At 46.3% G+C, this 15,859-nt stretch overlaps 1 protein-coding gene across 1 annotated transcript in view; it reads right to left on the minus strand.

Annotated features, from left to right (window-relative positions):
* Positions 1 to 15,859, minus strand: part of PXN (paxillin) — a 64,637-nt gene that overhangs the window by 9,997 nt on the left and 38,781 nt on the right. Inside the window, exons 5-6 of the mRNA XM_048822295.2 lie at positions 15,628 to 15,829; positions 14,756 to 14,891 (exon numbers count right to left, since the gene is read on the minus strand). Coding sequence (XP_048678252.1) covers positions 14,756 to 14,891; positions 15,628 to 15,829 — 338 coding nt within the window. The remainder of the gene's footprint in view (positions 1 to 14,755; positions 14,892 to 15,627; positions 15,830 to 15,859) is intronic.

Genomic DNA, 15,859 nt, shown 5'->3' on the forward strand with positions numbered 1-15,859 from the left:
CAGCTCCTAATGGAACATAAATGCACCTCCTTCCTACTATCCCCCTGACCCCTCTCCTCAGACAGCTGGTTCTAGCAGTCCAGCACCATGAAGCGCACACTGAACATAAAGGCCTCTCTCTAGTCCGTCCAACCCTCAAACTCCTATTCTATGCTGTGATGAACGAGGACATTTTTGTAATATTTCCATGATTCCTATGTGTGTCTCAGTTTCTCACCGGGCTTTGCATTGAGTGTAAAGGGAAGGGATGTGGTGTTGACTCAGCAGCCTTGCTGGAAACTAGAGTCAAAACAAGCTGAATGAAGTCTACACATGTGAGTGGAGGATCGGAAGAGACAATGGAACCTCCAATCCCTGGGACAGTCACACCTAGCGACCAACAGCCAAGAGGATGGAGATTTCCCCCCCACTTCTCTACAGGGAAGCAGAGCAAAGGCCCCGGGATTGTTAGGCAAGCACTGTACAGTCCTCAGGGAATTTCTGCAGTCTCTGCCCATAGCTCTTCAGCTGTCCTATGTGCAGACAGACAAAGAGGAAAGATATCAGGTGGCTGTTGTATGAGCTGTTCTCACAGAGACACAGCACACACACCGCACCTAAAACCAAAGACAACAGGATAGAGACAGAGACAAAATGATTCCACAGCAGCTTGGCTGGCCACACTGAACTGTGTCTTAATCTTTGCTTCTCTGTGCTCACCCCTAACGACTTTCAGATTCTGTACCCCAGCTGACCAATACGCTGTTTTGAAAAGGCTCCCTACCGTCACTAGTACTGGGAACACTGCACTCTGAAGGAGCGAAGGACACACCTCCCACAGGAGTCTGGCTCTGCCGGATTTGCTGCAGGGAGCCATGGAGGGAAACAGGGATTGCTGGTGCCCAAAAGCCCAGTTTCGGAGTCTGTGGAGTCTTGCCCCTGTGGAACTGGGTGAGTCCTTGGGGCCCGGCACATGAAAGGGGTCAGCCCAAAAAGACTGGTTACAGGCTGAGACATAGACCAGACCCTGTGGATCTGATACACAGGCACACAAGCATTTGTCATTTATACCTACAGTGCAAATTCCCCAAGACAGTGTTATGGGGAGGGAACATCTTGCCAGACACAGAGTTTAGGATTCTCCCTCTCTAAACTGCAGGGCAGTCAGGGGCCTGATCCTGAGAGGTGCAGAGTACAGTGAATTGGGGACGTTCAGCACCTCTAAAAATTAGACCAGCGAATCTAGACTGATCATAACTCAAGTGTATAGAAAATGGGGGTGGGTGGACGTGTTTATGTATCTAGTAGCTCTTATCTCCTGCCCTTACACCCAGGTTTCTCTGAAGCTGGTTTTTCTCTAGCATCAGCACCTTTCCTAGTCTGATCCCTGGAGCACTTCAGAGCCAACCCACAAAAAAGGTAACAATACAAATGTGTGGGTGCCCATATGATGCAACAGAGGGGCACAGGGAGCCACATGCTTCCTCATCCTGGCCAGGGGCCTGTGGCCATTGGACAGGGGGTGCCGAAACCGACAAGAAACAGACAAATGAGAAGAGAAGTGCCACTTGCAGAGAGGATGGCAATGAATGGAATTCATAGTGACACTTCCCTCCCTGCCCCAGGGACCAGCCTGCCTCAGCTAACTTCAGTGCAGCCACTGACATCTCAGGGCAGGACAACATGGACTTGACCTTTACTGGTGGTACAGGTACTGCATTCTTACCAGCCAAGGGATGCAGTTCCTTTTGGAAATATTACACACACACACATCCAGGGGTACACACCCAATGCCTGCACTTTGTAGAGAAACTCATGAGCACAGCCCCTTTAGGAACACTACGAATGCACACCACACTCGTGTGCTAGAAATGCTCATGCAAAGGCCTTCCAAATTCCTGCCCTAATTTAAAAAGTCTGCCACTGCTGTCAGGTTCAGCAACACACCCGTAAACAGCAGACCATGCATAGAAAAAACAACAATCCAGCATTCATAGCCACAGGACCTCTAGGAACAGCTCAGAGGACTGTGCCAGAATCACATCCCTCTGGCCTTAACAGCACACCATGCTGAGAGGGGAAACAGAAAGGGTATCCTGCCTTCTCATGGGTGGGCGTTGTGAGGGGTGGCCGAGCAGCAAGTGGATTGGTGTGTTGGACCAGCAGCGGAGTAGGGATCACCTGCAAAGTATGACAACAATTCATGATGCAGAGGAGCTTCCTTGATGGATTGGTGCCTGTGGAGACTGAAGCTGTACTGCACTGGCTTGTGTGTATGAGGGTCACTACCTATAATGGATGGAATCAGGCCTGCTCAGGTACTGAGTCTTCCTACGCTTTTCTAGCAGTATTCTCCCTGGGTTTAGGCAGCAGAACATCCAGAGCAACTATTTATTGCCTCTGCACTACACCCCAAACCCCATAGAATTGCAGCTAAGCAGTGTCCCCATGGATGGGGTTCAGGGGCATGTGGAATCACTGTTCAGCCTCTTCTGGTTCTCAGGCTCTTCCACATTTTTCTCCCCTTCCCTCAGTGCCACACTGTGGAGGGGAGTATTGGGCCCTAACTAATGAACGTGATTCCTTCAGTTCAATGGAGAGAAACAAAGATCATGGTCCATTCCCAATGCCGCATGTATGTGGCCAGCAAACGGACACAGGATCTGTATCGTTCCATGCATGTGCACCTCACACAGCTATAAAGGGACACATCTGATAGAAAATCAGCCATTGGCAGCACTAAACTCATCTTCTGAGCCTAGTACCAGCCTTTACCCAAACAGTCTACCTAAAGAGCCAACAGGCCAGAAGTGCTGGACTCAGACTTGTAATTGCTCTGTTAAAAGAAGAGCATGAGGAAAAGCATGCCTGCATCGGTGGGAAGAATGGATCTTCATCAGTCTGACAGCCAACAGAAGATAGTGTCTTGGCAGAAGAAGACGCTACCACTGGCTCAGTCAGCATGGCAGGAGGAATCTGGGCTTGGGGAGAATGGAGGAATCTATAATCTTCAGAGGGAGGAGTGCCCACCACAGAGAGTTCCTGGTAGTCATCAGAAGAAGTCTCCCACTGGAACAGAGGCTGGGGAGGCAAGCTGAAGTAGCAGGAGACTGGACTAGAAGCAGCAGCAGAGCGTACATAGGAAGATTGTGGTGGGAATGGAGGAGGGGGTGGAGGGAGTGGAGAGGGAATAGGGTGAGAAGAGGAAGAAGCTTTGGCTGGGAAAATCTTGGCAGCTTCTTTGGGATGCTGGAGTGGAGGAGAAGCTGGCACAGAGACTGTTCTTCTCATGGGCAGGGGGGATTCTGGAGGAATTATAATCTAGAAAGAAAGAAGGGAGAAAGGTGAACAAATCTGGAGACGAACCGAGAAGCACTTCCTGCATCAGAAGGACAGGCAGCATGAAACAGATGGTAACACGGCACTCACTACCTAGCACTTCTATACTTTCCTTTCAAAATAGTCTTCCTTTCACGTCAGAACACAGAGTGGCAAGCAGGCCAACCTCACTGCTGTAGCCAAACAGAAATAGAGACCATGGTGCCATTTTCGACAGACCTTCTTTGAGGAAGTGCCAGATTCTCAAGGACAAGGCACCTAGTAACACCTGCCTAGCTATAAGCACTTCAGGGCAGGTTCCTTATCTTGCATCTAAAAACATCATACACCCCTATGTTGCCAAATAAAAGAAAGAAATAAAGTCTGCTTATTGACTGAGCTTCCCACTGTGGAATGAAAATAAACCTCACTTCAATGCCTGACCTTAGACAGCGTTAGACTTCCCATCAGATAACACTGCTCTCCCAAGAGATTGCTTACTCCAATTCCTACATCGCTGGGATTTGGATTTCCTAGCTGATCTGAAAAGGGAACAGTGCTAGGACAGAGGAGTCAGATTCCAAAACTATCCCAGGACTCTCAAGAGACCTGTCACGCCCACCTCCTACTCTACATCTCCATTAGAGACCAATCTGCTCCTAGATTATGAGCAGAGGGACACCCTAGTGTCCCACACTAGGGGAATACCCTAGTACAGAGTTTGCTCTCTACCTTCTGTACTTGCTGTCCACCATCCTGCTGCTTCCTCTGTGGCCTGGCGGTGACAATGACCCCCTCAGTCAGCCAGTCTTCCTGGCTTTTCCATTCCTCCTCTTCCTGTTTGCTGATGCCCAGTCTGTCTTGCAGCTCTTCAATCAAGCGATCCTGCGACACAGTCTTGTGAAATATGACTGGCCCTACCTTCCGCCTCGGTGAGCGCTCACGATACATTGGGTGCACATTTAAGGTCTCTTTTGTCCTCTCAATTACAGATTTTATCTGAATGACAAGGTGACAGTTTCAGCATGAAAAGAGCTATGCAACACCAAGCCCCAAGATGCAGCAGCACAAACCCAAACTATTAGTGACAACTGTGAGCAGGAAGAGTGATGGTATTTACTGCACAGTGCCAAAGTTCCTCTTGGCAGAGCCCAGAGCAGTGACTCAGTGCAAGGAAAATCCCAGCCAGGCCGGTCATAGCAGCCGAAAAGAACTCCGGCAACAAAATGAAGAGAGATTAACCAGCACAAAGCCATGATTTGAGGTACAAGGTCACAGTTCAACAAGATCACCCCATTACGTGTTATGGTTTCCCTAACACCACAGTGATCCATGTCAGCCTCTTTTTCACCCTTCCCCTGCACAGTTCTGGGGTAAATAAAATTGCCCAGCACAGAGGATTCTGGGATGCAACAGCATTTCTAGTGCTGGAAGGACCCTAGGGGCTCCCGTGTCAATACCTTAACAGGCTCAGATCTAAGCCAGCAGGGAAGAGGAGTTGCCATCCCAAGTCTGGGCAGTCATTAGCAAATCGCTCCATCACTGTGGAACAGCACTTTGCTCTTCAGAGACCTCTGTGGATCATGCACTTGCCCCATTCTAGCTATGAGACAGCCTGCAGATTATGGTTGCTATTCATGTTCTATGCTGCACAAGCAGCCAATCACTGATCCACATGCAAAAGGTACCACAAAACTGCTGCTAGAGTAGAGGGTCTCAGACCTGTGCGCCATGCAGCTGTCATTACAGTGACTCCAAGCACTCCAGAACAGCATGCCGTTAGTCTGGAGTAAGCTATCAGACTGCTCCGGAAGAGCCCAAATATGCATTCACACCATGCACAGGCGGCTGGCTAGGACCTGCCCACTCCTGCATTCACTCAATGCCTGCCTGGCCTGATGCAGAAATCCGCTCAATAGGTGGCTTGGAGACAGACAGCAGATCCGATTCATCTTTCCAAACATTTTCAGCTGTTTCTGGAGTGACTGTTGAGCTTCTGACTTGCTCTCTTTCCCAGTCTTCTCCTGGCTTGCTCTTAGCAGGGCCACCTTTCCTAGGAGTTCTCTCTCTGCTCTGCCTCTTTTTAGCCATATCAGGAGAGTCATCTGTCCTGCTTTCATTCTCAATTTCAGCATCCTGCTTCTGTCCTTGTTCTGCTCCAAGACCTAACTGGCCTTTAGTGTCTGGGAAGACATCCCACCGGTCCACAGCCACAATAGCAGGTTCACATGCTGACTGCAAGACATGGTCATTCTCAGAATATAGCTCTGGTATAAGTTCAGATAGCTCCAGAGCCCACAACTGATCTAAAGCTGCTTCCATTTTTCCATCCTTCTGGGAAGGAAAGGCTGAATTATCCTTGAAAATTGCCTGCTGCGCTGACTCCTTGGGTGTCTGCATCTTCACTTGGGTGGTTATGCTCGGGCTAGAAACAGGAACAGTTGTGAGCTTGGTCTCAGTTCTATGCTTCTTTTCAGTGGCTTTTGCCTCATCAAGCCCCTGACTGTGGGCCTCTGCATTAGAAGGAACAGACAGAGATTCCATCTTGGAGGATATCATGGACTGGGACATCTCTCTAGGAGGATCTGACTTTTTGCTCAGCCTGACTGAGCTCAAAGAAAGCATATGATCCCCCAAAGGAGCAGAAATAGCAAAGTCCTCTGGAAGTGATTGACCCATCTGAGCCACAGAGGGGAGCTGCGGAGTGGTGGCAGAACGTCCTGGAATAGCTGCAACTGCAGCGCTGCTTCCTTCTTCAATATGAAGGACTTCCAAGGTGGCAGGTGCCAGCAAGGCCGGTAGGTCCTTGCTGTGGCCTGTCCCATGGTGTTTTGACTGGGGCAGCAGAACTGTACCGGGAGGAGTGTCGATTGAGTCTGGATTTGTGGGGCTGGAAAGCAGCTCCAGGGAGGGTTCAGAAATCAGTGACATAGTGGAAATAGCCTGTAAAAACGAGACAGAAAAAAGAGGAACAGAGAGGGGGAAAAGATAGAGACAGAGGTGAGGAAAGGAAAAGAACAAGGCACAACATGGCAGAACAATCAAAACCTGCAAACCACTGAGCCCTCCTGACATAAAGCCATCAAGATAGCCAGGATGGACAAGTGGGAAGTCAGAGTGTGGAATGTGAACACACAGTTGTGCCCCTTCTCAAAGGAGGGTGCTGGGAATGAGGAAAGATCATGCAGCCATTGAGTACTTTTTCTTAGGCTCTTCAAAGCTGCAGTAATTCTTTCTCCTGTAAATGGGGCTGGTGCATCTGTCCCCAGAGCCCAGCCCATTAGATCAAGAGTGCCTAGACCAAGACTGAGAGTCACATTAGCAATGTTCTCCAAGTCAGACACTCGCATTAATTTGCATAGAAATTTACACACTTTTTGAAGAAACAAACCATGAAGCATGTAAGCCATAATATTTGCCTCCCTGATACACTAGCCTCAGGGCATTCACAGCAAGAGGTGTACATGACTCAGGCTCTGGCCTGCTAAAATCACAAGGCTCTCCTCCGGATCGAATACATCATGAATCAGAGGGAAGCATTCTAGGACTTCACAGGCTGTCCTTCGGGAGCCCTGCATTAACTCTCTTCTTCCTTTAGGACTATAACAGCGTTTACAAGAGAACTGGATAAATTCATGGAGGTTAAGGCCATTAATGGCTGTTAGCCAGGATGGGTAAGGAATGGTGTCCCTAGCCTCTGTTTGTCAGAGGGTGGAGATGGATGGCAGGAGAGAGATCACTTGATCATTACCTGTTAGGTTCACTCCCTCTGGGGCACCTGGCAATGGCCACTGTTGGTAGACAGGATACTGGGCTGGATGGACCTTTGGTCTGACCCAGTATGGCCATTCTTATGTTCTTCCTCACCCATCCCACTTTTCTTGCCCCTTTCATATTTGGGCAAGAGAAGTATAAATTTTGTTCCAAAACATGCTCTGAAATGGTCAGTGGCAGGTACTCTGTTTTTAGTTCTCCACTGCTTATATTTTAAACCTGACAGATCATGGCTCTGATCCTGTCCACTATGTCAGCTCCTACGTGACAAACAGGAATTCTTTCCCTTTTCCTTAATGGAGTAGAAATTAGCGTGGCTTATTTTGTGCACTCCCAAACCAGCCACTGTGGCCTACTAAGTCTGGCACTGCACCCAATGACTCCTGATTTGGGGAATTTATCCATGAAAAGATCATTTATTTAAATGAAGTTTATAGCCCATTTCCTTACAGAGTTAGCCTATAGCCACTTTTTTTTTTGGGGGGGGGGGTAGGGGGAACAGTCACAGCTGAGATCACCTGGTCTGCCACAGATAATAAAAGGACTTTTCTCATTCTCCCTCTTACAGCTACATTTGGGCAGCCAGTGAGGCCTCTTACCACAAGAGGGACAGCTCAGTAGAGCATTTAGCATGGCAGTGGCAGCAAAGGAGTCTGTGTTCTAATCCTGGCTCTGACACCAACTCTCTCTGGGGTTTAAGATTAGGGATAATGGCTGGAATTTTCAAAGGTGCCTAAGGGAATTGGGTGTCTAACCACCATGGACTCCTTTGAAAATCCCAGCCAACACAATTTACTTTAATCATGACAACACCCAATGAGGTAAGTGCTCAAATTCACTTGGATTCAGGCAAAACCCTCCAGCAGATGGAAGCCACATACCCTTCCAGAAAGTGTCTCAACATCCAGGCAGTTGACGTGACTGGAGTGTCTATGCAATCACAGAACTTGTCTGAGATGTCAGGCTGCCGAGCTAAGCAGGACTGGGCTTGGTAAGCATCTGAATGGGAGACCTCTCTAGGAAAACCCAAAGGGCAGCAGAAAGCAATGCTAGTGATTTATTACAGAGCACTCTTCCCTCTGAGCTATAGTTTGTAAGCACAGAGAGGCTCTGGCAGTAAAAGGTGCTATATTAAAGTGTATTTATTATTAGAAAACTCCCTGTGTGTTTACACTATTTGTTCTCCGTTACATACCAACTGCCCTCTGAAGCATAGATGTCATGGTTAAGGTGTTCCTATTTTTACCTGAGTTTGGGACAAAGTTTTCAAGCTTTCTAAAATCTAGTCATTTTCAATAAGGCAGCTTATTTTGCTCTAGAAATCATTTTTCCAACACGTTAAAAATATTAAAACAAGATGAGAGCAGCAGTGAACGTATAAAGAGCTGCACTACAATGGGAGGCTGGTTAATGCAGACACCAAGTCACATAGCAAGGAGGAATCACATGTCACAAATATGCGAAAGGTGCAAAACTTGTGCATTCAGTAACCTCAGTGCCAGCTGACTGATAAGCGGAACAACACTATCAAGTGGATTCTGTAAGTGAACAAAATAAGCAACTCATTAAGGTTAATGCATCAGCCTGCAATAGCACCTTTTACTCTATGGCTTGAGAAAAACTGAACTAAAAGCAAACAAAAAATCCCACACCACCCACCCACACGCTGTAATTTCTGTCTGGACTTTGTCCTCCTGGCTTTAAATTAATCTTCTTTCTTAGCATGTTTGCCTTATTCCTCTCTGCCTCTCTCATACACGCATGGGACTGGAGCTCAGAAGTAAGGTCAGCCTTTCATCTTTAACAGTTACAAAGTACTCTGCAGAGCAGGGCATCAACACCATTTGACATGCAAAGACCTGCTGCTCCCTGCCTCTATTCATGGTACCAGCAAAGCGAACTAGGCCAGAGACATTGTCAACTCAACTGAGCTAGCACATGGGAGCAGAATTGAGGGGTGAAAATCAAAAAGGACTTAGAAGGAAGTGTGAAACAATTGGGAGGTGAGAGGAAAGGGAAAGTAACTGCTGGGAGCAGGTAGTAATGTCAACAGAGGAGGCTGACAAGAAATAGACAAGTTGCCAAGAGACGAGGTTTAGGAACACACTGATAAATTAAACAATAAAGTCCCCAGGACCAGATAATATTCACCTGAAAGCTCTGAAGGAACTTCAATATGAAATGGCAGAACTACTAACTGTGGTTTATAATCTACTACTTAAATCAGCCTCTGTACCACATGACTGGTGGATAGCTAATGTGACAGCGATTTTTTTTAAAAGGCTCTGGGGTGATTCTGCCCATTAACTGGCTGAGAAGCCTAACTTCAGTACCAGGCAAATTGGTTGAAACTACAGTAAAAAACAATCATCAGACACATAGATGAATACAATATGTAGGGGAAAAGTCAACACAGCTTTGGTAAAGGGAAATCATGCCTCACCAATCTATTAGAATTCTTTGAGGGGGTCAACAAACATGTGGAAAAGGGTGATCCAGTAGATACAGTGCACTTGGACTTCCAGAAAACCTTTGACAAGGTTCCTCAGCAACCTCTAAAGTAAAATAAGGAGTCATAGGATAAGAGGGAAGGTCCTCTCATGGATCAGTCACCGGTTAAAAGACAGGAAACAAAGGATAGGAATAAATGGTCAGTTTTCACATTGGAGAGAGGTAAACAGCAGGGTCTCCCAAGGATGTGTACTGGGACCAGTGCTGTTCAACATATTCATAAATGGATATGGAAAAAGGGATAAACAGTGAGATGGCAAAGTTTGCAGACGATATAAAAATTACTCAAGGTAGTTAAGTCCAAAGCAGACTGCAGAGAGTTACAAAGGGATCTCACAAAACTGGGTGATTGGCCAAAAAAACGGCAGATGAAATTCAGTGTTGATAAATGCAAAGTAATGCATACTGGAAAACATAATCCCAACTATACAGACAAAATGATGGGGTCTAAATTAGCTGTTACCACTCAAGAAAGAGATACTGGAGTCATCATGGATAGTTCTCTGAACACATCTGCTCAATATGCAACGAAAGTCAAAAAAGCGAATAGACTGTTAGGAACCATTAGGAAAGGGATAGATAATAAGACAGAAAATATCATAAAGCCATGGTACGCCCACACCTTGAATATTGCATGCAGTTCTAGTCACCTCATCTCAAAAAAAGAGATATCAGAATTGGAAAAAGTACAGAGAAGGGCCACAAAAACGACGAGGGGTATGGAACAGCTCCCATATAGGAGAGAGCCGTATGAGGAGAGATTAAAAAGACTGGGACTCATCAGTTTGGAAAAGAAACAACTGAGGGATATGACAGAGGTCTATAAAATCATGAATGGTGTGGAAAAAGTGAATCAGGCAGTGTTCCTTACCCTTGTACATAACACACGAACCAAGTACCTCCCAATGAAATTAATAGTCAGCAGGTTTAACACACATAAGGAAGTACTTCTTCACCCAACACACAGTCAACCTGTGGAACTTGTTGCCAGGGAATGTTGTGAAGGCCAAAAGCATAACTGGGTTCAAAACAGATAAGTTCATGGAGGATAGGTCCATCAATGGCTATTAGCCAAAATGGTCAAGGACGCAACCCCATGCTCTTGGTGTGTCTAAACTTCTGACTGCTAGGAGTTGGAACTGGATGACAGTGGATGGATCACTCAATAAATTGCCATGTTCTGTTCATTCCTTCTGAAGCATTTGGCACCAGCCACTGTAGGGAGACAGGATACTGGACTAGATGAACCATTGGTCTAGCCCAGTATGGCCATTCTCATAATGGAAGTAAAGTGAAATAGATATGGAGATGTTTATGCATTCTCGACACCACAGGAGTACCTGTAAGGTTCAGATACAGAGTTAGGCACGTCAGCATCTCACAGAAATGTAATTGCATACAGTAACTCCTCACTTAACATTGTCCCAGTTAACGTTGTTTCCTTGTTACATCACTGATCTATTAGGGAACATGCTCATTTAAAGTTGCGCAATGCTCCCTTATAACGTTGTTTGGCAGCTGCCTGCTTTGTCCACTGCTTGCAGGAAGAGCAGCCCGTTGGAGCGAGCTGGTGGGGGCTTGCAACCAAGGTGCGCCGGCAGCCCCCCTAAGTTCCCTGTGCGGCAGCCACCCAGCAGGCTATCAATTGCCAGCAGTTCAGCTGTCCCTCCCCACACTGCCATGTGCTGCTCCTGCCCTCTGCCTCGGAGCTTCTCCCTTGTGCCTCCTGCTTGCTGTGCAGGGGGGTGGGAAAGGTGGGTGCTGATGTCAGGGTGTCCCCCTCCCCCGCTCCTGTACCCCATCACCACAGAGCGCTGGGCAGGGGGGAAGGGGGAGGACAGGGCTCTGGATGGAGGGAGCTTGCTGGCAGCAGCTGCTGTTTCAATTCGCTGATCTACTTCAATATACTTAAGAGTGGGGTCAGCGTACTTAAAGGGGCAATACGTTTGTGTCTCACACACACATGAACTCACAGTGTGTGTCTGTGTCTCTCATACACATTCTCCCCCCCCCCAGCACTTTGGAAAGTGGAGGGAGTGGTGTGCTCCAGCAGAATAGCATGGGTTCATCATCACATTCAGTTTCTGCAGGGAATGTTTGCAGCTACCACCATGCATCTATTGTGTCTCCTCCCTCCATTTGTGCTGCCTTGTAGAATGTAAGGCTACATTAACAACATGTTAACCCTTGATGGCTCAACTGAGTGCTAATTCATCATTTAGCAGCAAGGCATTCCCTGGGAAATATCCCACCCCCTCAACCAAGCTTCACAGTCATCACTGCTGTGTACAATATTAAATTGTTTATTTAAAACTTTGTGTGTGTATGTATTTCTATATTGTCTGGCGAAAAAAATTTCCCTAGAACCTAAACCCCCCCATTTTCACTAATTCTTATGGGGAAATTGGATTCGCTTAACATCATTTCGCTTAAAGTAGCACTTTTCACAAACATAACTGCCATGTTAAGCGAGGAGTTATTGTATTTATTAAACGAAAATTATTTTTACAAATAAACAACCTGTCCCTAACCCTTGCTGTCGAGGGTAACTTCAGAAACCCAAATGCATGGGCCCAAATTTCCTGGTTTGCGCCCTGGGCTCAGCTATCAATACAGCTAGGAAACAAGCAAGGGGGACAAGAGTATTCTGAGACTCTAACGGCCCTGCCAAACACTACCCATCCTGCCAAGCAGCTTTTACTAGTGCTCTGATATTTAGTCTCACAGCCTTTCCAATGACTGTAAGACAGGCAAGCTTACAGACTCCAGACCCTAAGTGCCTCTTCTGTAGAAGAGAGACAAAAGGCTGGAAAGCTGAAGTCCTTAGGCTGCATGAGGATGTTTCTCAGTCATCAAGAGTTCACTTGTGTATACCTGTGCTTAGTGCCAGCAGCCACAATGAGATTTTGTTTGCTAAACATTGACAATGTCATGAACATATGGCTGCTGAATGTGTTATCCTGCAGCTTCTATATCACCTGTCTCGGGCTTGAATAATTTACTTGGGGCTATCAAAGAGGGAATTCTTTTCTACCCTAACTGCACAGTTGAATAAACTGTCAATTTTCAACATACAAAAGGTTAATAGTGCTCTGGACTAGGACTGTTATTGTTTAATATATTGTTGATGTGAGAACAAAAGGTGAACAGCCAGGTGACAAAATCTGCAGGTGATGCAAGATTAAGTTAGTCAAAACTCAAGAAGACTGTGAGGAACTTCATAAGATCCTAACAAAACTAGGTGATTGGGCCACACAATGGCAGATTTAATTCATTGCAACAAATGCAAAATAGCGTAGATTATTCCTTCCAAATTTAAAGTACTCACACCAATTTTTGATTTCTAAATTAACTGTAAACACTTAAGAGATACAGACAGCTCAATGAAAGCCTCTGCTCCATACACAGCAGCAGTCAAAAAAGAAAACAAGATGTTAGGGTGCACAAGGAATGAGAACACTGAAAATCTAATGTCATTATATAAATCCATGGTACCCTCTCCCCCATTCTGGAATATTTTGTTCAGCTCTGGTTGCTCATCTAAAAAAAAAATACAGTGGGAACAGAGGGCATTCAGGTGACAAAAATGGTCAAAGGCCTGGAGAAGCTTTCATATGAACACAGATTGAAAAGACCGGGACTTTACTGGATTAGGGAAAAAAACTGAAGTGGGGATATGGTAGAAGTACACAAAATAATGAGTGTTATAAAGAAGGTAAGTCAAGTCAAGCAGTCCTACTTTACCCTCACTCATAATCTAAGAGAGATTCAATTCAAGTAAAACTCAAAATATTAAAAATAATAACATGGAATCTTTTTGTAATCTTGCTAAGATTGTGGCATAAACAATATCATGTGGCAATGAGTTCCACAGGTTAGCCATGCATTGTAAGAAAAAGTATTATACGTCTGAAAGGATGAGACCGTCCAATGTTTGTGTGCACGTGAGTGATATCTATATCTATCTATATAAAAATCTTATGTAAGGGATACAAACCCTCCCACTCCAGGTCATAAGGTAACCACTAACTGAGGAAGGAACTTTCCTCATGGGCAGGTTATTCCATTATGGGCTTTTTTGCAACCTTCCTCTGAACCCACTGGTACTAGCCAGTGAAATACCTGGATCATTGGTCTGATCCAGTATGAAAATTCTCATGTTCCAGCAGATGTGTTGATGCAGCACTTCCCATCCTTCTGCCCCAAAAGGCTTAGACATCAACCCCTTTTTACCTGCATGGTAGGAGGTCCTTTAGAACCCAACCCTGGAATTTTCTTGCCCTTTGAGATGGAACCTCTACTGCCCAAATCATCTGCCTGGAAGTCTCAAAAATCATCTTCCATCTTCTTAATTGGGAAAAATCAAGGGCACCAAAGGAGATATCCTCCAGAGCAGCAGAGGCTGGTCTTTGCCAGTAAATAGATGGGAGATGGATTCCTCTTATTAAATTACAACCCACCAAAACAATGGGCGCTGCACTTAGAAGAACTCAGCTCCTACCTGTTGCCAACAAAGCATTTCACTTCACTGTGAATCACACACTGTCACACTCCTCCCCATCCCCCCCAAAAGATATCCCCATCCTACAAATTGGTGTTGCTGGGCAACATAGGTACAGTTAGTCATTATTTCAGTGAAGTGTTTTTCCTGAATCAGAACAAAAAAATGGGCACTACACCAGCTGGGATTTCCCCTCATGATGTTGACAGAGATAGGCATTGCCTTGATCCAGCGTTTGGCATGGGGAGAAATACCACTGAATGCCAGCTAAGCACTTGGTACGACACACAGCAGCAGCAAATCCTCCCTGCTTCTAAGAGACTTCTGGACATTATGAGATCTGCACTTTGCACCAGCATATCCTACCTATTGCTCACCACTTCAGAAGATTAGCCTACTCCCTTGAATGCTACTCTAGGGCAAACCCTGACAGATCTAAAGAGCAGTAAACTTAATTTACAAGTCTCTGCATATCCACGCCAGGTATAAGACTTCATCACACCAACCACACCTGCAGCAACACTTTGACAGCACTAATACACCACCGAGAATTGACTGGTACAAGGAGTAAAGGTTGCAGTGGGACATCTGAGGAGAGGAGGTGGTCAGTAGAAAAGGATGACAGACAAGTGAGTGGAGAACACAAGCTCAGAAATTATTACGGTTGGGCACCTTGAAGTCAGAGAGAGATGCCATCAGCTCATCCAGTTCTCGTGTGGCTGAAGAAGCAGATATGCGAGTCTGCTGCTGGCTGGAGGTGACCCGCTGTGGGCTGCTCACCTCGCCCTGGTTCACAGTGATGGCAGGGCTGATAAAAAAAACAAAAATAAAACCACACACATTACATTTTAATGCGGTGGTAGTGGTGGTGAAAAATCCCAGGCTGACAGCCTCAGCTCTTGGGATTCTGTTTATCCTCAGGACAGGTACAGCATGGAAAGCAGCACAGCCCGATTCCCCACACTTGGACCCCAAATACACCTCAACATGCCTTCCAGGAGATCAGCTTTTGTGGCACTTCCAACCTTTAGCTCTCTCTATGAGACTGCCAAAGAAGCCAATTAGTGCAGTTGTGGTAGTTTGTGATATGGGCAAGCATCCATTGGGAACTGGACTGAGACCCACCCAATTTATTTTGTTAGATGGTGACAATTTGCAGTCAGCATAACTGCGTTCAAAGCAGAGTTAGATAAGTTCATGGAGGATAGGGGTCCATCTGGATTTGAACACATACCCCCAAATGGTAAAATGACCCATTAAACAATTATTTGTTTTTCCAACATTAGCAGCTTCTGACTCAATGGCAGTTGCAGTAAATCTGAGCCCCAAAAAGAAGCAGACATGGCCACAATCTTCAACTTCCTCCTTGACCTTCCCCAGTTTGGAGAGAGAACATCCCCTCATTACCAAGAAAACAGGAGGCCATCTGCCCAGCTAGTACTGCACTCTACTAGCTGCCGTCATTAAACTGTGTGGAGTCACTAACCCATCTCTTCCCCAATGCCCCCTGCTCCCAAGGGAACAGTAGCTGGGTCAGTACTCACACTGGACTTGGCACAGAGCTCTCCAATTCATCCAAAAGGCTCTCCACACTGGGACGCACATCTTCAATCCCACGCCCTCCGTTCCGCTTTGGCTTCTCTTTTGTAGGGGGTGCTGCCTTCACCCCCAAAGAGCTAGTGCTCTCTGGGACAACATAGAGAGGTCCAGTCCCGCCTGGCAGGGAGGGGCTCCTGCTGGCCTCATCTTACAGAAAAAGAAATAAAGAGTCAACAG

This window comes from Caretta caretta, chromosome 15 (assembly GCF_965140235.1).
Source record: "Caretta caretta isolate rCarCar2 chromosome 15, rCarCar1.hap1, whole genome shotgun sequence".
NCBI lineage: Eukaryota > Metazoa > Chordata > Testudines > Cheloniidae > Caretta > Caretta caretta.